The following is a 22,797-nucleotide window of genomic DNA, read 5'->3' as shown; positions in this document are numbered from 1 at the left end:
AAGCACTGAACAACTCCATAATAAAGACATGAACTTCACACTAGCCACTACCAGGACCAAGATTTCTGCTAAATTATGCAGATGAAAGCACACAAGTCACGAGTGAGCTAGAAGAGCCATAGCTGTGCATTCCAGAGCATCATCTATTAGGAAGGGATTGCTGCAGCAGTGATATTTGTTGCAGTTTAAAATGGAAACATGTAGCAAGAAAATATAACACAGTAAACTACTATGCACACTTCCCTGCAGGTGCATGCCTGTGGAGGCCAGAAGCCAACTTGTGCCTTGCTCTATCACTCGTGACCACATTTTTTGAGGCAGGGTCTCTCACTGAGTTTAGAGATAGATCATCGGCTGAACTGGCTGGCCAGAGAACCCTCCTGTCTCTACTCTACAACTTAAAACTCAGTTCTGTCTCTACTCATCCCCAGTTCTGAGGTTTAAGACACACGGTACCACGCTACTGTCGTTTGCACGGGTACCACGGCTTGACCTTAGGTCCCTGTGCTTGTTGTAGGGGAGCAGCTTTACTGACTGCGCCATCTCTCCAGCGCCTATCATTCTAGTCTTAAATCTTGGACAGAATAATCCTGCCTCGGCTGGTCTACTGTTGAGTATGTACCCAGAGAAAACCAGGGCATTCATGCGCATCATCAAGGAAAGGTTTCCCTGCTTTGGCATACGTGACTGGGAAAGCAGCTATGCAGATTTTTAGCTCTATTTACTAAAAAAAAAGGTCATTTCGTTTTGAAACTATTAAGATATCAACAATGTGTCATGGAAAGGAAGTTTTGATTTACTGGTTGGGTTATTCATGTGACCTCTAAAGTCCAGTTTAGAAACACAACAAAATCATAAGACTCTAAAATACCACTATTGTCTCACAGAAACTTTCATATAATAGAAAGATGTTCTGATTGTTATTTTACATTAATTTTTAGTCAACCTTATATTCAATTCATTTTTAGCCTTTCCCAACAATAGCCATCCACCATCCATGCAGCTGCAACACAATGAGATGACAGAAACGCGAGCAACTTGGAAACATTAGGACAGGAGCAGCCACACCAATGGACACAGACGGATGATCGGGTGCATGCTGAGCTGCAGCGATGAGCATCAGAGAATGGCTCTGACTGGAAAACACTGCTGACATTCTCACTGGAAAAGCAGACACCCAAGTCAGACCAGGAACAAGGAATGTGTGAGATGACTAACCGTTTGCAGAACACAAGCCAAACTGGGAGCGTGTGACAGACAACACACAGGGAGAAAGGTTCTGTGTTGCAAGCAATGTTCCAAAACCAAAGAGAAGCTCAAAAGGAGTGGGGGGGAAAAAGAGAATACCTTAAGATCTCGTCTTTCCAGATGCAAAAGTTCAGCCCCTCTGATGTCATGACGGATGAAGATTTCTTTGTACTCTCCCAAATTGAGCAGATCCAGCCAAGCAGCAACTTCCTCTGTGCCCCAATTCTGAACTACCAAAGTTAAGAGCAAAACCCCCTTAATTTTCACATGCGCGATGCAGTCACAAAGCAGAGGTTGGCCATAGAAGATGCAAGACAGACAGACAGCAGCGCTAGCAGAAGGGCAGGCGGAAGGCGGTGCTTCGCGAAGAGGCCCTCCCCTCCCCATGCAGGTTATGGACTGCCAGCGGATGGACGCGAGGAGGATGTGACGATACAAAGATGTGCGCCACCCGCACTCACGCCTTCACCTGCAGGTCAGCTTCTCAGCTGAACTACACAATGTGTGCTAGGGCATTAATTCTGCACCCTTAGGATCAAGGATGCAAGAACCATAATGAGCTCTGATGCCTTGCCTTCCTAAGACCACGAGTGAAAACGCTGAGTTCGAAATGAGCTCCAAGTGTTAATTAAAATTAGAATATGATCTGGGCTACTAGGTCCTATACTTTCTTCTACTTGAGGTCTTGCCGACTTCAAGTGTTGCCTTCACTGACTCTACTGTTCTTGACAATTCGAACAATAAATGGTTACAGGAAATGGCTACAGATCACTTTAACGTCATTTAAAAACTGTTCAGACTGCTGCTACCCAAGATTAGTTGAATTATACTACTTTTTAGTATGGATAATCGTTTTTGTTTTTTAAACCATTCATTCAATGTGAGTTAGCATAATAAAACCCTATTTTTTTGGCTGCGTTTGGTTTTTCAGCACAATAGCTATTCCTGTAGACGTAAGGTTTTATATCACTTTTTAAATAAAGACCACAAGGTTAACTCAGAAGAATTAATGAAATTCTTCTAAGAATTTATAAAGTGATTTCATTGTGAAAGGCAGGTCTAGACATAGAACTCCCAAAGTGCTGGCACAGAAGGCATCCAGTTAAACTTTGAGGGAAGGGGACCAGGAAAGTAGCAGGGTACAGAAGGAACAGGCACCAGCATTTTCAAAGGGAGCGCTGGCCTGAAAACTGGGAAACGAGGATCTGTAACTTCAGTGAAAAAATATATTTAGCAGGCTGAGAAAAAGAACAAGTCTATGTCCCCCTCATCAACACGATCTGGATTGATAACTCTGAGAAGAAAATGAAGTTACACACTGACGTCTGAAGCAGCTGCTGAGAAGATAAAGACCCGCTTGAATGGACTCACTGACTCAGCTGGACAGAACAGAAAGAACTAGTGACCACCTTGTCTTCTCCTTCCATTTGGAACCACACATTCTCATCAGTTACTGGACATGCTGGCTATATGACTTGCATGGTTCAATGTAGCATTTTAACCAAAGTGTACAATCCAGTAGTGTTTAGCATATTTACAGTGCTGGGAAATGCTCACAGCTGCCTAGTCCTAGAGAATCCTCTCATCCCCTCACTCCTCCACTGTGGGGCCACCTACCAGGCTGTGAACTTGTTTTCTGTTTCTGAGCCTTTTCCTTTTTAAACTTTGGCACGATGCGAAAGACTGTGCTTTTGCTGTTTCTCTTGGTGCAATCCATTGGAGGTTCCTGTTCAAACCACGGGGAGGAAAGAAGTCACAGCTTTAGGAGTTATGGGAAGAAAAGAAAACCCCACTTCATTAATAGGGATAAAATAAGAATGGTGTCCTAATTAGGGTTTTCTCTTGCTGTGATAAACACCATGGCTTAAAAGGTTTATATTTCAGCTTATACTTCCATATCACAGTCTATCTGTGAGGGAAGTCAGGGTAGGAACTCAAACAGGGCAGGAACCAGGAGGCAGGAGCTGATACAGAGGCCATGGAGGGGCTGCTTACTGGCTTGCTTATCATGGCTTGCTCAGCCTGCTTTCTGATAGAACCTGGGACCACCAGCCCAGGGGTGGCACCACCCATGATAAACTGGGCCCTCTCCCATCAATAACTAACTAGGAAATGTCCTATAGGCTTCCCCACAACCCAACCTGGTAGGGTTTTCCAACTGAGGTCCCCTCTTCCCAAACAACTCTCGCTTGTGTCTAGTTGGCATAAAACTAGCCAGCACAAACGGGTTTGGAAGACCCACCATGCACTACTCTACTAACTGCCCATGCTCACAAAAGAGCCCTTCCTCCCTCCCTTAACAACAAAACATTTCAAAGTAGTATTCAAAATTCATTTCCGTGAAATGTCTCTTCTTCAAAAGTCAGTTCAAACACTAAAGTCTCACTGCACACATTCATCAGCAGGCTGAGTTTTCCATACCTCATCCTCATTGGGGCGGAGGATGTAATAAAGCCAGGGGATCTCTGTTAACTTCTGCAGCTCCACCTCCACAGAGTGTAAGGCACTGGATACCAGCTCTTCATGGGGAGATTCCAACTGCTAGTCATGGGCAGAGGGAGAAACCAAAACAAAGCAAGACTCAGCAACCAACTTCATGGAACAGCAAGGTCACTTAGAGCATCCTTCCTTCTGATAATAAGCTGGTGGATTCCTTCTACCTCCTGCTCCTGACATGTACAACTGGAGCTGAATAAGTTCCCCTCCTTGAACACGATACCTTTCCCTTCCCCACTGCAATTTTCTCCTTCACTGCTTCCAAGCACATTATCTGCGAACTGTCACATATGGGTCAAAATTTTATGACTCACAGACTTTGTTCCATGAAAAAAATGACAGTTTTAAAAACTCAAATACCTGTCATCTAAAAAAACACATCACAAAAAAATCTGAAAAGCCAAAAGAACAGTTTAAGGGAAAAATGAATCTCAGAAAAAATAGTGATGAAGAACTATTACAAAATCAGTATAAAGCTGAAAGCCAAGGGGCTGGCAACCGGGAGCCGGATGTAGATACTTCAGAGAGAATACGACTGCCATTTGTTATTCATAATAACTAAGCAAAGGCAGTCATTAAAATATACAGAATTAGAAAGCAGTAGGTGAGATTCTAGTCCTGGGTGGTTACTAACTATGCAAAATTAGAAGGGTACTGAGTTTAGGCACTTAGTCTCCTCTGTGTTAGAAAGAGCACAGCGTGACTAGAACATTTCTGAGGGCTTTTTTCTGCTAACCAGTACCTTTATAGACCATTTTAAAACTCCACAGTACCTACACCGATGTTCGCGGAACAACAGAAAGGAAAGTTCTGAGATTATCTTTATGGTTTTTTATAAGCATTTTTCTGTTGTTGACTCTCCGTGATACTGAAAGTATCTCCCAGCAGTTAATAAAATAATGAGATTTTCCACTCTACTGTACGACATTTACCATTTTCCTTTTAGTATAAGGAAACTGATTAGATGATTTTTCACATTTGTTCTGGAAGTAAAATGAAAAATAAACTTTAGTTGTTCTCAAATACAATAAACTATTGTAATATCACTATTGCTAAAAGTTTGGGTAAGTTTTACTGGGACATATTTCAAACCAAGCACCCATATTTGAGGATCATGGAAAATTAGAAATGGAGGGGGATGTTCTTATATTTTAACATAATATAACCACTAATTATAATACATTAGAGCAAAGGAGTTATTTTTTGATATAAAGGACAAATGCTTCTATTTCTTATCATGAATGACCTTCAGGGACACAAAGAAGCATTTCTCCATTTAAAAACTGGGATCTTATTCACAGTCCACAGGATTTCTGATGGGCTTATTGTGGAAAAGGCAATAGAAGACTCTGGTCAACAAAAGTAGTGTTAACGATAGCCAAGAAGGGAGTAACCAATGCTTCTTCCTCCCAGTTCCGGGTAGCAGGCATGGTAGCAGCCACCCTGTGACCTGGGAAGCTGTTTCAGCCCCCCGGAAGGTGGTGAAGAGCATTGGAGGCTCCGGTGGCAGCATCTTGTTGGGACCACAGCCACAGCCCAGCAGGGAGTCCAATTCTCTAACCCACCGCTTCAAGTAGGATGACGTTAATGACTTCTATCATTTTATTGAGGTTTATATTTGCCCAAAGGGATGAAACTACTATCAGAAGAAATGCTCTAAGATCACTGAAAGGGATACAAGGAAGGGAGAGACAGCTAATGCATTCAGTCTTCCACACACCTAATGCCACAATCCAGCTATAGGTGGGGACAGGATCCAATGTTAGAACATTCAAAAACCATTCAGGTGTTTTTACAGAAAGGGCTGGTCTGTATTTATGCTCCAAGCCTGCAGGCTTTAATCAGATTCACACTTTCATATGCTTGATTTCCAGGGCCAAACTGAGTTAAAACAAAAACAGTGCTTGAAACACAATGTTTATAGAGCAAGTCTGAATGACCATGCCAACCATATTTCCAATATTCGCTGGGAGAATGAAACTGACTTCTCCTAAATGTGTGCACGCACCAAGAGTGGAGGGATGTCTACTATCCTTTAAACAGCTCACATCTCTCAAAGTTGACCGGGAGAGAGGAGTGGCATGAGAATATGGTGGCCTGAATCACAGCTCTAAAGTTTAGCATGGCTTTCCAGAAGGCAGCAGTTTGGCCGAAAGGGAGGTCAAGAATGGAGGTCAGGGGTCTGCTCAATTCACACACTCCCTAACAAAGCCAGGCTCAGATTTTTATCCCATCATCTGCACTACTGTCACAGTTAGCATCAGGGGATAACTTGACACGAGCCTAGAGCCGCAGGGGGAAAAGGGACCTCAAATGAGGAATTTCCTTCATCAGACTGGCCTGTGGCATGTCTTTAGGGCATTTTCTAAATCACCACTGAAAGAGGGCATAGCCCTCAGTGGGTAGCACCATCCCCGAACAGCTGGCTCTGGGCTGTTAAAGACGTGAGCATAGAAGCAAACCATTTTCTTCTATGGTCTCTGTTTCATTTCCTGTCTCCAGAATCCTGCCCTGACTTCCTTCAGTGATGGATGAGGACCTGGGAGTCGTAAAATGGAACAATCCCTTTCCTTTTTAATCTGCTTTGGGTCACAGTGTATCACAGACAAAGAAGCAAGCTAGAACAGCTAGCAGTCATTTCTTTTCCTTACCAAAGGAACCCGGCCAACGAGCAAAGACTCTGTTTCATTATATAGGGCCTTGACATTGATGGCTATTTCAGTGGCAGTATCTCTCGTAAGGCTCTAGAAAAGAATAACAAAGACATATATTTCCACAGTAAATGAGGATTCCATCACCAATAAATCCAGTAAATTTTATTCTCATTATAATGATTGTTAAAAAATACCAAAATTCTACAACAAATTCAAATTTTCATACACAGGTTTGTTAGTATGGTTATTTCTGCTAATTAGTAAATCAAAGAATCAAAAGGATGACCTAAAATGTATATATTCTCAGGCTCACAACTCCTACTATAAGTTCATATATGATGGAACCCAAATATACATAAATGTTCCCATAAAAGGTAAATCAAAGAATTTTTGTTTGTTTGTTTGGGTGTCTCTGTCTAGCTTTGGAGTCCTATCCTGGAACTAGCTCTTGTAGACCAGGCTGGCCTTGAACTCACAGAGAACAACTCAGTCAAAAATGACACTCAGTATCAGAACGCAACCAAGAAATGACTGCACCTCTCCAACCAAGCGCGTGTGGTCATTTCTAGGTTTTTCCTTTAAGATCCAGGGGAGAGGAAGAAGGAAGAAGGAAAGACAACAACAGACGGACGGCATTAGCCCATGAGATGACTCAGTAAGTCAAGGTGCTTGCTACCCGGCCTGCCAACTCGGAACCCATGTGGTGGAGAGAACGAGCTCTTGCAAGCTGTGTTCTGACCTCCATCCCCTGGCGGGAGGTAGTCCTCTGAGGTACAAGGCAGCCAAAGGTGAGCCTGAGAAGCCAGCCAGGAGGCAGTATCCCTCCACGGCTTCTGCTTTGATTCCTGCCTGAGTCACTAAGCTAACTTCATGACGGAGACATGTAAGTCAAATAGACTCTTTCCTCCTCAAGGTGCTTTTGGTTAGCATTGTAATCGTAACAACAGAAAGACACTACCATCTTTCACAGGGAGGGTTTCTACAGGATGGTAAGTAGTTGAAATACCAAAAGAATCTGTGGAAAGAGGATTTACCATCAAATCCTCACCTCCGGGAAGCGTGGGTTGGCTTTGTTCAGGGCATGCGAGCATGCATTTACTGCATGAGCCAGTTCCTGCTCCAGCAGACAGTGAATCGTGGCTGCATCACAGATCCTAAAAGTAAAGATGAGACCAAATAAACAACTTGGGGCACTGCTGAAGACTCGCCTTGAGAAGCGTCTCCGCTTGCCTGGAGACAGCAGTGCTGAAAGGCCACAAACAGGGTGGCTTTCAAGTCTCCAGGACATCTGCTTGCTTGCTGGTTTACTGCGGTGCTGGGTTGAGCCCAGGGCCTTGCCCATACTAAGCTGGTGTTCAATCAATTTCACCCCAGTGCGGAAACGCAGACACGACACACCAAGGGACAACTCACCATATTTACTACCTACTTGCTGATCACAGCCCACGATGATAAATTTTCCCAAGTCTGCAGATGAAGACATGGAGGCTCACAGAGATCAAATATATATACAGAGCCAATAAACGGCAGGCTGAGAATTCACCACTCCTCCTTGGAAGCTAAGTTAGGTGAAGAGGGGTCAAGGATCTCGTCACAGCCTTTCTCCACTCTGAATAGTGCTTTGTAGTGATTTTTATATCTTTGTTTGCTTTTTTTTCAAGATAGGGTTTCTCTCTATGTAGCCCTGACTATCCTGGAACTCACTCTGTAGACTAGGCTGGCCTCGAACTCACAGAGATCCTCCTGCCTCTGCCTCCCGAGTGCTAGGATTAAAGGCGTGTGCCACCACTGCCTGGTCGATTTTTAGATCTTTTACATTCATCAAACTCTTTTTTAAAGATTTCTTTCTTTTCTGTCTAGGAAGATAACTTATGTGTGGTCCTAAACCTTTGTGTGTGTTTCCAGACTTCTTCCAACATCCCATCCACAGTGAGCAATTACAGGACAACATGTAAGTGGGTAGAACAGAAACACTAACGAAAAGTGCACTATGTGGCGGGGCAAATCCAGCATCGCTTCCCCAGCTATGTAAGATACAGGTTACAGGGGCATCAGAAGCACTTTACCTAGTAATGAGCTCCTCTGCGGCCTGGGAGCAGAGCCGCATCTGCGACACTTCTTCTGCTGCCAGGTCGGCGGTGGGATGGATGTACAGGTTAGTTCGAAGAACGGGCTTGCCGGCGTCACACTTCTGCTTGTCTTCCCAAGACTTCAGAGTGCTTTCAAAGGCCTGTTTAGACCAGGATTGCAAGGAACGGTTAAGATAGCGTTCAGAGACTGACAGAACTAACTGATTAACCATATATCTGTATCTGTATACACATGTGTATACATACATTGTATATACAGATATATGTGTAATATTCATGCATGTATACTTGTGTATTAAGTATATATGTGTATTCATGTGTATATGTGTGTATATAGATAGAGCTAACTGTATATATATTTATGTATATACTTACATATGTATGTGTATACTCATGTGTATATATGTATGTATATATGTGTGTACAGATATAGACATATGTGTATATATTCATGTATGTATGCTTGTGCATAAACATATGCGTGAGCATATATGAATATACAAGTATACATGTGTGAATATATATATATACATATATGTATGTGTGTATACAGCTATAGATATATGTATATATTCACATATATACAAATATAGATATATGGTTAATAAGCTAATTAGTTAATAATTTACACATACAGATAAAGATAAAAAGATATATGCATTTGTTTATTTACAGTTGCATTTCTTTCACCTTGCCTGCCTAAGGCACCTGACTGGTCTAATAAAGAGATGAACAATAACTGCCAGGCAGGAGGGATAGACAGAATTGGCAGGCAGAGAATAAAGAGGAAGAGAAATCTAGAAGGAGAAGAAAAAGAGAGAAGAGAATGCAGGAGAAAGAGAGGGTTATGCCTGGTGCTAGAAGCCAAGTAGTCAGCTAGTCATAGAATAGAACCTACAGATGCCGGGCGGTGGTGGCACACACCTTGAATTCCAGCACTCGGGAGCCAGAGGCAGGCGGATCTCTGTGAGTTCGAGGCCAGCCTGGTCTACAGAGTGAGTACCAGGACAGGCACCAAAGCTACAAAGAAAGCCTGTCTCAAAAAACAAAAAAAGAACCTACAGATGTAGAAAGATAAAAAGTGCTGAGGCAAAACATAGATAATGAGAAATCGGTTAAGTTCTAAGAGCTAGTGGGACAAGCATAAGATAAAGCTGAGCATTCACAATTAAATAAGTCTCTGTCATGATTTGGGAGCTGGTTGGTGGCCTAAAAGAAAGTCTAGTACACATCGCTATTAATAAGGAGCATGCATGCTTCAATCTTTATTTATTCAATTTGACCAACCGTAATTTTATTTTACTTTACTCTTTTACTAGATACTATGGATAGTGTCAGCCATATTTGTCAAGGGCTGACCTTAATGAGAAATGCTTTTTATTGGGGGGGGAGGGGAGATCAAACTATGGAGATGGTTAGAGGAAGATCAACGGCTGCCAGGAGTAAGGGTGAGGGAGAAAGGAAGACTATGTGGAGCACAGGAGAACAACAGGAAGAATAATGCCACCTAGGAGGGAGGGAGAGAGAAAGTGTGTGTGTGTGTGTGTGTGTGTGTGTGTAGGTGCACTTGCGCGCACGTGTGTGTGTGTGTGTGTGTGTGTGTGTGTGTGTGTGTGTGTGTATTTGAGACGGTCCCACTGTATATCTCTGACTGGTCTGGCACCAAGTATGTAGACCAGGCTGGCTTGAGCTAATAGAGGGTTGACCTGTCTCTGCCTGCCAAGTGTTAGAATTAAATGAGGGTGCCACCATGTCTGGCAGCTAACAATATATTATTAGATTACCAACTGTAAAAACTGCGCCACAAATACAAAATATAAGCAATAGGGATTTATGTGTGCTGGGGGTAGAAGGAAAGAAATATACAGAAATAGAATTGGAGTTCTATGTACTTCCTGCTTAATTGCTCAGTACACCTAAAAACTATAAAAATTCATTTTAATTTAAAACAAAACTGAGTAAACCTTTGCTCATGGTTAAAACTTCAATAAGCTCAGAGATGCACACAGGCTAAATGGCATATTTAAGCAACAATCTAAATTCCTCTCAATGTTTCCTGTGGTTTTTTGTAACTTTCAACTTTTAAGAAGGAGTTTACAAAATTCTTGAAGAATATGAAGGACAGAAAGATGGCTCATGGTGAAGGGCATGCACAACTCTTGCAGAGGACACGGCACTTACATCAGATGGCTTACAATCACTCCAGCTCCAGCAAGGTGCAACGCCCCCTCCTGACATGTGTGGACACTGCACTCATGTGCGCACATGATGAAAGGTTACCATGAGAAGACTGTTACGTACTCTGTCTCTCGTTAGCATCTGGGCTCTGTTTTTGTGCACGATCTTGATGATCCCTGGAGGCTGCACCCACGCTTCGCCATCCACCTGCACAGGGACTCCCTCATCACCAAATATGGTGATTTTCACTGTACGGCACTGAAATAAAAGCCAATGTGTTACTAGAGAACACAGATCAGCCTGAGCGCCTCTGTGGAATGGAACGCTATGCTTTACCACTGCAATGACACTGACAGACAGACAGTACTTTACGGAAGCTTATCAGCACAGTAGTCATCAGAGACAGCCTCCTTCCATGCTCCATGACCCAGGAAATACAGTGTGCTGTGATCTGGGACACCAACCTGTGCTATCCGGTGATGCTGCAGTTTGATGACCCTTGATACTGCCATCTGCACACTGTCAAACACGGCAACGACTTCCAGAATCTTGTCATCGAATGATGGCGCAGCAAATATCTAGGAGGGAAAATCAGTGGTGCTCATTTCTACCCATGGTTTAGATAGAGGGGAACCTCAAACTCTGCCACATAGACACCAAAAACCTACAAACAGTGAAGAGGAGGTAAGTATCGGAAATTAACAGTCCAGGGAAGTAATCACCGAAGACAGCTTAACACAAACGTCCGTCCAAGAAGGGTTTCAGCATCCACAGGGTAGTCAAACATCCCATTCAGCGCTCTCTAGACCAACACATTTCTAATTACTTCATCTGGATATGAATGTGGCAAATACCTCACAAATAATTGATAAACATTATGATTAGATGACATATAACTTTTGAAAATCTACAAGGGCCCAAAAGTTGATACTGATGAACATGCAAACTGTGATTCTATGCACTCAGCGAGCTTTAAAGACAGTCTTTCAAGGTGTTCTAGGCAATACACATTGCTGCTGTTATCTTTTTTAAAATATTTTTTTAATTATAGGCATGTGGGTGTACCTGTATGTCAATGTGTGCAAGTGAATACGGGTGCCCAAAGAGTCTCACTATATAGTATAAATAATTATGACTGAAAAATACTCACTCTAAAAGAATATCCTAATTAAAACCTGCATTAGGACTATGAGCCCACAAACTTGCTGACGCTGATAATTTCCTCTAATTTCTGCTATCAGAGCACCTGGATTCAAGTTGTTCCTCTGTTAGCAACTGTGGAAATGCAGGGATCTCAGTTCTGATCCCCGCCGTGCGCACACATGCACACACACGGAAGGAAGGGAAGGAGGGAGGGAGAAAGGGGGAAGAAAGTCATGTGGATATCAAATAACGACTATAAAGCCCTTCTTAGTACCTAGTGGGTGTTTTGGAATGTTGACTTTATTTACTCTCACTGACTTCACACCGTTAGAATATCTGAGTGGTGTTCTACTGGAGAAAAGAATGGGTGAGTTGGTTGTTACACTTCAGCAGAACCAGAATCGAGCCACAGCATGGGCATTATACCTTGTATGCTCATTTAAGCCTAAAACCGAAATTGGGGTACAAGTCTTCAAGACCATGGCAATACATCTGTGGTATGCCCAGTTCAATACTTGTGCTTCTTCATTCTTTTGAGAGCAACAGTATTTATACCACACAAATGTGACTTTTTTTTTTTTTTTTGTAATATAAGGAAACATAAAAGAAACAGAAATAGTGTCACGCCTTGCCAGGTGTGGTGGTGCACACCTTTAATGCTGGAACTCAGGAGGAACTTTAGAGTGTATTCATGAGAGAGACTGTTTACATAAGAAGCTATGAATTCCACCTCTCACCTTCCAAACATTGTAAAACATGTGTCAGGTAAATATCGATATGAAAACAATATCATCAAGCACATTTTAAAAAATTAGACATTCTAGTGATTTTTATGACCTTTGAGGAAACAAACTCTAAGTCCACCATGCTACTTACATCATCCTCTTTGGTTCCGCCCCAGAAGTTGGTGCCTCCTGCGTAGCTAGGGATGTTCAGCACCGCTATGCCTTGTAAGCTGGGTAGAGGAATGTACTGCCCATCACACTGCAAGGTAAAATACTTGGAGGTTAGAATACCTATAATCCCAGCACTTCAGAGTAGACATAGGAAGAGCAAAGGGGTTCATGGCCATCCTCATCTATGCAGCAAGTTCAAGGGCAGCCTGGGCTACATGAGATCCTATCTCAAAAGTAACAAGTTTAGAGGTCAGACAATAAGAGTAAAACTGTTACTTCAGGGTACTAGGACAGGAATGTGTCCACAGTGCTTGCCTTCTTGTTGTTTTTTTGTTTTGTTGTTGTTGTTTTTTGAGACAGGGTTTCTCTGTGTATCTCTGGCTATCCTGGAATTCACTTTGTAGATGAGCCTGGCCTCGAACTCAGAGAGATCTGCCTGCCTCTGCCTCCGGAGTGCTGGGATAAAGGCATGTGCCACCACCACCTTTCTTGTAAACACACTCTTCCACATTACAAAGGATGAGATACAGTGTAACATGTCTGTAGCTTTCTTGTAGGTAAACTCTTAAATATTACAAAGACCTTTATCTTACTTTTTTCCTAATTAAAATTTTTTTTAAAGTATAAATAACTTTAAAAACAAAAGCTGGACAGTAGAGGCATACACTTTTAACTCCCAACACTAGAGAGGCAGAGGTAGGCACCTCACTGTGAATTCAAGGTCAACCTGATCTAGCTCCTTGATCTAGCTGTCCTGAACTAGCTCCAGGACAGCCAGGGTGATTACACAGAGAAACTCTGTCTCAAAAATCCAAGGGAAAAAGTATAAATTTCTACAAAAACTGAATCAAAAATATGCTTTCCTCTGCCTTTCCTCATACATCAGGCAGAACTTTTCTTAAACCTCCTTCAGATCACTTCTAAAAATTCTAGCCTTCCTAATCCTGTGACTCTTTAATACAGCTCCCCATGTTGTGGGGACCCCCATCCATAAAACTATTTCATTGCTATTGTAATTTTGTTACTGTTATGAATTGTAATGTAAATATCTTACATTATAATAAGTTGTAATGTAAATGGCTTTGGCAGCCCTGTGAAAGGGTTGTTCCACCCCCAAAGAGTCACAACCCACAGGTTGAGAAATGCTGTTCTAGCCTGTATTGCTGAGGTCTCTCTGTGCTTGGTCTAGGCACCCTGTTAAACACAAGCCCTACGGGAGCAGGCTCTGACCCCACCCACCTCACTCAGAACTCTCACAACTGGGTACTTGCCAGGGTTTGGTAACTAACCAGCAACCATCGAAACCGAAAGCTGGATGGGGCTGATGAGATGGGTAGGTGGGTAAAGGTGCTTGCCAATGACCCTGACAACCGGAGCTTGCCAATGACCCTGACAACCGGAGCTTGCCAACGACCCTGACAACCGGAGCTTGCCAACGACCCAGACAACCGGAGCTTGCCAACGACCCTGACAACAGGAGCTCAATACCTTAAACGCACACACATGCATAGGAAAAGAACCAATCCCCCAAGTTGTCCTCTGACCTCCCCATGTATACTTGGAACACTGGCACAGACACACACACACACACACACAGAGACCAAAAATTTTAATCAAAGCTGTGTTGTTTATGTAGCTAGATGCAAAGGCAAGGGGAAAAATGCATATTGAATAGTATTGTACACTCCCACCCTCAATTCAACTAAAGGAAAATTAAATTATCACTTAGATGGGAAATGCACCTTTGACTATTACAGTAATTACTGAGTAGAGGCAAAACTAGCATTTTCATAAATGTTGCTCCTCAAATGTATTTTCTTTTTTTGTTTTATTATATTTATTCATTCTTAATTAAAAATACGGATACTGAGATGGACACAGGCAGTTAACGAATGAAATGTCTGAAGAGAAAATATGTTTAAGCATACACTATATATATGTGTATATATATATATTTATTTATTGGTGCCCCATAAAATGTATGTTTTATGTGTCAAGAATATTTCAAATTATTTTAAAACTTCTCTTATAATTATCATATTTAATTATTTAAACAAGGCCATATAAGGTTTTTCTACATAAACATTTGATGGGGCTAAGCCTTCATTTCAAAAGAAAAGTTCTTGTAGATACCATATGTAAAATAGATGCTGTGTCTCCAGTTTATTAATTCTTACATTAAAACATGGTCATCAAGAACACATTTTAATGTCCAACCAAAATTATTGCTAACCTTTAAAACAAATGAAAACTCAGTGCGAACCAGCTTTTACAAAGTAAGCAACCGAGATTTCCTATTTCCCCATGTGCCTATTCACCGCCACCTGTATTTCTTATAATTGTTTTCTTTACCAAGAGGTAACAGGGCTGACCACTCAACAGGGAGCTTATTTCTCAAAGATCCACCCTGGTTCCTAGCGCTCAGGAACACACCTGCACTTGGTGTGCACTCAGCGTACAGCTGGAACAAAGAACCCGCTAGAAAAACCAGCTACAGTTCCTTGAGAAAGAGCTATTTAAAGTCACATGACTAAATTAACGAAGGTATTTTAAAATGCTATTTTTTGCAAATAGAAAATAAGTTTCTTTGTCTTGGTCTGCATTTTTAAGACAGGGTCTCACTCTGTAGCCCAAACTAGCCTGGCATTTGCAGCAATCCTCCTGCCTCAGCCAGCCCCACAAATACAGGATTACAGGCATGTACTACCAATAGTGTAAAATTTTTTTGCTGGTTTTTTTTTTTGTTTGTTTGTTTTGTTTTGTTTTAAATTAGAACAGGGTTGGGGCTGACAAGGTGGTTTAGCCTTTAAGAGTACTGGCAGCTTCCAGAGAATTCAGGTTCAACTCCCCATACCCATATAAGGTTAACAACAATCTTTAACTTCAGTTCCAGGGAATTCAACACCCTCTTTTGGTTCCCACAGGTCCTGCATGCATGTAATGCAGAGAGATACAGACACAACACCCACATAACATATTTTAAGAATCTGAAGAGATGCTAAAAGGTTTCACAAATGAATACAGTTCGCTTGCATCCACTAATGATGGGCATTCCCACACACAGTGAATTTGACACATGTGCACTGAACACAAACCCTGATGTTATGTATACAATCTCTATTTAACTGAGTTCATGAGGAAACACAGGCAGTATGGATTTGATAAATTAAGGTCACATGTCTGAAAAATGTCTTATGTCCTAAAAAACCTTCAGGAAATCTGTAAAAAATAAGAGGGTGGGACAGACAGTCTTTAAAGAGTAGAAAAACAGGCTGGAGAGATGACTCAGTGCTTAAGAGCACTGACTCTTCTTCCAGAGGACCCAGGTTCAATTCCCAGCATCCACATGGCAGCTCACAACCGTCTGTAACTCCAGTTCAAGGGAACCTGACACCCTCACATAGACATGCATCTGGGCAAAGCACCAATACGCATGAAATAAAATAAATAAATTATTTTTTAAAAAAGAGTGGACAAGCCCATGTCAGGGAACGCATGCTTAGAGGATTTTAGCAGGCATTCAGAGATGGGTAAAGGGTAAGTTAGAGTTGCGAGTCAGAACTCAGACAAGTGAGCAGACAGAAATATTTGGTTCTCGTTGCCTTTTAAAATGGGAGAGAAAAAGCTCTAGGTAAGATATCTTCTTTAAAATTTCAGCCACAAAGACCATTTCCAGTGATGAAGACCATTCAGCCGCCGAGGCTGACAAGCAGTCATTCTCTTGTTCATTTCTTGTACAGCACTCTGTAAACTTACGTGAGACAGTCAATACTTACTACAAAGCAGCCGTTGGATCAGGACATCAGCTATGGGCCAAGTAAGCATTCTGAGCATGTGTGGGGCTGGCAAGCCCTTGATAAGTTGTTTAAAAGGCTAGGCTTATTAAATGGTTTCGTAGTTGTTTTGTTTGCTTTTTTTGTTTGTTTTGTTTTGTTTTTAAGGAGGGGTCACTCTGTGAGGCCATGGCTGACTTGAAACGCCAGACCTGAATGTGGGCAATTGCCCTGCTCTATTAGAAGAGTTGGGGTTACAGGCATGTGTTTTTTGAGTTCCCTCTCCCCCAACTAATTTATGCTCAGACTAATTTATGATCTGGAGGAAGCAGTAGGTAAGTGAATGTGTGTTGTCAACACAGGCAGAGCCATGGCAAGGACCTGGTACCCTTGGGCTCAGAGGCATAGGAAAGGCTCAGAAGGCAAGGCCTTCCTCAGTACACCAAGTACCAGCTAGCACAGACAGAATGTGCAGAAAACATCCACCATAGCCTTCTGCCCCCTGAATGTTTACGGCCTGAAGGCAGCACACTTAGAGCATGTTCCTACCAAGGTTAGCTGAACCTGTCTCCTGGATCCAGCAGTTTACCGTAAATCCCGCCTCCTTGGTTATCATCATGAGATAACCCTGCCTCCCTGTTCAACCCTATACCCCCCCCCCCGCCCCCGCTATGCTCCTGGAATGTTGGCTTTCTCCTGCTGAGAGACCAGACCAACCGACCCCAGTTTTCTGTCCAAATGTCGGTCTGTCTGTCATTTCTTCATTCCTGCATGCCCCAGTCAGGTCTGGAGCCATGCTGGAAATGTCACTCATCACAAATTGAGGAGCATCTCTCCTTATCAAATTATCTGATTCGCTACTCACTTCTTCCTCAAGGCAGTGCCAGCTACTGTTACACACTAAGGCTAACAACAATGACTACAGCTCTCTACCTGTTCTTAAGAAGTGTGGTCAACTGAGGACATGGATCAAAAAGGAAGGAACACATACGATACGATACCATACCATACCTACGAGGGCACCAAAATTGACATGCGGCAGGACTGTGGAGGACAGCCTTTGCAAAAGGTGAACCTTCCTGATTTTGAAGCTGCTCACCTGGAAGTCTCTATTTTAATTTTATTAACAACCACAAATCAAAGCAGCTGAATGCCTGGTGATATTTTTTAGAGTGGAAAGGACCAACGGGCTTATCTTCATGACATCTAATAGCTCATCTAATAGATCATCTATTAGCCTACACCCCAGTGTTAAGACAAGGACAAGACAACAATACTCAGTTTAGTCTAGTTAACCAAAGCAGTTAAGACTTACTGTCTATAAATTTCTCTGTACTAGTGGTATACTTTAAATTAAAAAATGCTCTGATCACAAAAGGAAATGAGGTGGAAAACATATGCCCTGGTCCGAGCATGAAAGAGGTTTACAGTGATCGATAAACTCCAAGGAATTCTAACCATCTTTTCTCTGCTACTACAAGAAATTAAATAATTTTTGTTGTCTGTTTCTACTTAAATTAGAAAAAAACTGTCAAGATCCTATTTTTGTTATGTTTTCTTTCCTTTTTTTTTTTTCAGAAGTTGGAACCCAGGGCCTTGCACTTGCTAAATCCCCAACCCCCAAAATCCTATTTTTAACTGACTTGTTAGAAATAATTGGATCAAAATAGGTGTAGATTGAAATTAAAATGTATGCACTACAAATACTACTTTCCAGGACTCTATAAAACATTAGGCATTATAGAACTGGAGCATCTGAGTAAAGAAGTCCCTCATCGAAGACACGGTCCTACTCAAGTCCTTGCAAGACTCCACGTTGGTAGCCCCAGCTTCACAAAGGAGGATGGTTTAAGGTTGAGCCTGCTGTTTCTACACAGGGTTGACTCTATCTTCAGAATACACTGAATCATTAATTAAAAGGAAACTAGGTTAACTTCGCTCTACAAATTACCTATGCAAGATAAACTAAAATGTCTTCACTTCAAGATGAACTCACCTCAAGCTGGACCCTCTGCTCCAGGTTTTTGTATGATCTCTGTAATAACTCCCGGGTCCCCAGGACTCCGTACCACATCAAGTTTTTGGTTCGGCTTCTGAAAAATATTGTTGTGCAATCTCAGGAAATGTTATTTATTTACTCCTTAAAGTAAAAGAGACAACAAATGAAATTAAAGTAAAATTGCCTTCGCGTAACAAGATTATCGCCATTCCCGAAATTACCTGCATTTTTCAGGGTGCTCTTCTCTCTTATTATTAAATTCTAATGAAATTTTTGCATCTAATCCAATCCCAAAGTAATTGTTCATGACACATTTTTCTGAGTATCCGTCTCTATGATAAGGGAAAGTACATAAAAGTCAATTTCAGATGCGTTGCAACACGTCCAGTCTATTTACACGGTTACACTGAAAATAACTTAAGCATCCACTCTTCCTAGAGGATCAGAAAGCAGAAGTCATCCCCACAGACATGCCAAGTGCACAAGCACAGTACAGGTGCAGAATTTTTAGTAAAACCAAAGCAGAGACAAATATTGTTCTATTGTCCATTTAATTTGGCAGCCGTTAGCCTTCTGTCTGCCACATACGGCGGTGACTATACAGGCTGATGACGGTATCTACGGGAGAGCTTTGAAGCAAGTGCCAGTAGTCCTCTTTCTTAATTATAAGAAAGTCTCTTCCACTCAACCCATAATAATAGACAAACAGTAAAGACAAACTTCTGAATTCAATATATTATTATAAATACTGTTAATACTTGATTCTCTTTTATTTTCATAATTACTTTTTTATAGGGTGGATGGGTGTCTCACACATATCATAGTGTATGGAGATCGGGGGATAATTCGAAGGAGTTACTTCTCTCCTCCCACCACTGGTAAAGGTGCTTAAAACCAAACCTGATGACCTGAGTTCATTCCCTGGGATTCCCATGGTAGAAGGAACGAACTTGACACCTACAAGCTGTCCTCTGATCTCCAGATACATGCCATGATATGCACACATACATGTACACATACACGCACACTCCTAGACAAATAATGATAATAATAATAATGATAATAATAATAATAATAAAAATAAAAGGCCTGGTGGTGGTACAGACCTTTAATCCCAGCACTTGAAGGCAGGCAGATCACTGAGTTCAAGGCCAGCCTTGGTCACTCTGGTCTGCAGAGTAAGCTCCAGGACAGTTAGGGCTATACAGAGAAACCCTGTCTCAACAAACAAAACAAAACAAAAACAAAAAAGGAAAAAATTTTCCAAAAATAACATATAATAAATGCTATCCTTGAGAAATGCCAATACAAAAAAAAAAGTTTTGTTTTGTTTTTTAACAAGAACATTTCTGAGCTAGGAGACAGGTCAGATAAATGCCCAGTGGTCAAGACAGTCAGCCTGCAGCCAGCACACACAAGGAAGACACAGGTCCCAGAGCAAGCTGTCTACCTAGTCTATACCAGCCAAACTAACAGGGGGTCCCAGGGGGGACCCTGCCTCAACCATCATACAGGAGGGAAAGTGGGGAAGAAAGCCTCTCAGCTTCAAACTCTGGCCTCCACACACGTACATGCACCCATACAGACATGGATGGACACACACACATTCACAAAGCAAATTTTAAAATGAAAACAAAAATAAGTATATCTCCCGCTGCCAGAAGTGTTTTTAGGGAGTCTAGAAAGAGGCGAGACCGATGTGGGTGAGAAGCTGGGAACAAGGAAACTGCAGTGGGATGTGGAATTGGCAGGCTGAGAAGAGAAGGCGGGGGAGAGGGGGCATGGCGTAGATGCAGGCGCTAACCGGCACTATGGCAAACCTTCAGGAAGAGGCAGCAGTGCTGCCCCAGGTGAGAAAGGGACAGACCACAGAGCTGATCAATACCAACTTCTGAGCACGCTCACCACCCTTTCTGCAGATGGAACCATACACTCTGGGACACATGCAAAATGTCAGGATTAGGACAAAACAGACAGTAAAAAGTTGAGGCCGAATAACTAAAGTGTTTCTTACAGTGAATCGAGATCCGGGTCAATAAATGGTGTGGCACCAAAAGGGTCGATGTTGGCCAGCAGCACTTTGTTGATGATGGAACTCCCGGCAATCGAGGCGGCAAGGCCTGCTCTTAAACCTGACAGAAATTCATCAGGGGCACAGGTTAGGAGAAAGCAGAGGCAAACCTGCTCCACTCAGAGCCTGGCCTTGCTCCAGACATCTTCTACCAAAGCCCATGACCACTCAGGAGCCAACACTCAAACGGGATGCTACTTAGAAACATGCAGGTCTTAATATTTCCAAAGGTGTGTGTGCTATAATAAATAACTGTGGAGAGAATAACCTGAAAAAGGTATCTGTGATATTTTCTCACTTACCTTTCGGCAATTCTACAATTTGTCGTTTCCAGTGTTTCACTTCCTGGGTTAAATTCATTCCTAGTGTTTTTGCCATTTTTGGTGCAATTTCAAGGAGAACTTTATTCTTAATTTCATGGTCAGATTGTTCAGTTGCAGTGTATAGAAATATAATGATAAAGGTGTAATTTTTGCAGACTGATCATTTACTGTGTAATCTTAGTACACTCGCTTATTAATTTTAGTGGTTTACCTTGCTTGTGTGCACGTACAAGCATGCATGCACATGTATGCAACCCTGGGGGTTTTCTATGTTCAAGATAAATCTGGGAAGGTATATAGTTGTTCTTTCCTTTCCTTGCCTTTTTCCTTCCCTCCCCGTTCCTGGCCTTTTGAGACAGGGTCTCTCTATGTAGCCTGGTCTGCTCTGGTGCTTACTAAGCAGAGTACTGTACTGGAACTCACACCACTCTGCCTGCCTCTGTCTCCCAAGGTGTGTGCTACCATGCCTGGCTTTTCTTTCTAGTATTTTATTTCTATTTGTTCTTTTTTTTTTTTTTTTTTTTTTTGGTTTTTCAAGACAGGGTTTCTCTGTGATTTTGGAGCCTGTCCTGGAACTAGGTCTTGTAGACCAGGCTGGTCTCGAACTCACAGAGATCCGCCTGCCTCTGCCTCCCAAGTGTTGGGATTAAAGGTGTGCGCCACCACCGCCCGGCTCTATTTGTTCTTGAATGGGGTTTTTAGTTCATGTGGTTTTAGGCATTTGCCTGTTTCCTCTGGGTTTATGTTTCCATCAGCATCTTATCTCAAAGCTCCATAAAGATGCCTCAAGCCTTCTCTCATTCCTGATTTTAGTGATATGAATCTTTATTTGACTTTTTTTTATTTCCTGAGTTTTTAATTCTCTTATTTACACTCTCATATTATTATTTGTTGTGACCAGTCTGCTCCTGTCCTAGCTTCCCAGGGTGACTATCAGGAGACTGACGAGAGAGAGAGAGAGAGAGAGAGAGAGAGAGAGAGAGAGAGAGAGGGAGAGAGGGAGAGAGGGAGAGAGAGAGAGATTTTCCAGGCAGCATTAACAGCTACACACTCCACTCTAAGCACATTCCAGCCGCATTAGCTAGGTTCCGGATGGTGTGTTTCTGTTCTCTACTTTATCAATTCTCTATTATTTTCTCTAGTTGACTCCCCTGCATGTTTCCACATCTGTGTACTGCCCAAATCTCAATTCTCTCATTGGTTCTTTCACCCCACTGGGCTGAGATTAAGTACCCAAGCATGAGATCTTGATCCTTTTGATTTTACTGAGAACGGTTTGTGGCCAAATTGGCTACGGCCTGTCTCAGAGAATGTTCTACATACTCTTGAGAAGAATGTGTATTCTCCCGTGGCTGAGTGTACTTTAGACATGGACTCTATTCCCCATCAATTTCCCTGATCATCTGTCTGATGGTTCTATCGGTACTGAAAGGGGGAAGCAAAGGTCTCTAACCTTATTTGAATTATAAAAACCATTATTTGAAAGAACTCAAGAAATTACACTTTAAAATGCTAATTAACCCAATTAAAACATGGGGCACTGAACTGAACAGAGAATTCTCAACAGAAGAAATTCGGATTGGCCAAAAGACACTTAAGGTCATGCTCAACCTCCTTAGCGATCAGGGAAATGCAAATTAAAACAACTCTGAGATACCATCTTACACCTGTCAGAATGGCTAAAATCAAAAACACCAATGATAGCCTTTGCTGGAGGGGTTGTGGAGTAAGGGGTACACTCATCCATTGCTGGTGGGAATGCAAACTTGTGCAACCACTTTGGAAATCAGTGTGGCGATTTCTCAGGAAATTCGGGATCAACCTACCCCAAGACCCAGTAATATACCCAATATATCTCTTGGAATATACCCAAGAGATGCCCTATCATATGACAAAAGCATTTGTTCAACTATGTTCATAGCAGCA

General features: G+C 42.1%; 1 protein-coding gene across 3 annotated transcripts in view; it reads right to left on the bottom strand.

Annotated features, from left to right (window-relative positions):
- Positions 1–22,797, bottom strand: part of Dgkh (diacylglycerol kinase eta) — a 171,402-nt gene that overhangs the window by 15,232 nt on the left and 133,373 nt on the right. The window contains exons 19-30 of one of the 3 annotated variants that reach the window (XM_057785776.1): positions 20,492–20,609; positions 18,699–18,809; positions 18,475–18,571; positions 12,686–12,793; positions 11,131–11,244; positions 10,790–10,924; positions 8,465–8,628; positions 7,447–7,552; positions 6,396–6,488; positions 4,677–4,727; positions 3,670–3,789; positions 2,866–2,974 (exon numbers count right to left, since the gene is read on the bottom strand). In XM_057785776.1, the coding sequence (XP_057641759.1) occupies positions 2,866–2,974; positions 3,670–3,789; positions 4,677–4,727; positions 6,396–6,488; positions 7,447–7,552; positions 8,465–8,628; positions 10,790–10,924; positions 11,131–11,244; positions 12,686–12,793; positions 18,475–18,571; positions 18,699–18,809; positions 20,492–20,609 (1,326 nt within the window). Of the gene's footprint in view, positions 1–1,347; positions 1,479–2,865; positions 2,975–3,669; positions 3,790–4,676; positions 4,728–6,395; positions 6,489–7,446; positions 7,553–8,464; positions 8,629–10,789; positions 10,925–11,130; positions 11,245–12,685; positions 12,794–18,474; positions 18,572–18,698; positions 18,810–20,491; positions 20,610–22,797 lie in introns of all 3 variants that reach the window. The other 2 variants (XM_057785777.1, XM_057785775.1) reach the window with 2 other exon arrangements.

The sequence above is a fragment of the Chionomys nivalis genome, chromosome 12 (assembly GCF_950005125.1).
Source record: "Chionomys nivalis chromosome 12, mChiNiv1.1, whole genome shotgun sequence".
NCBI classification, from domain to species: Eukaryota; Metazoa; Chordata; class Mammalia; order Rodentia; family Cricetidae; genus Chionomys; species Chionomys nivalis.
This window is presented reverse-complemented; position numbering and strand designations above follow the sequence as displayed.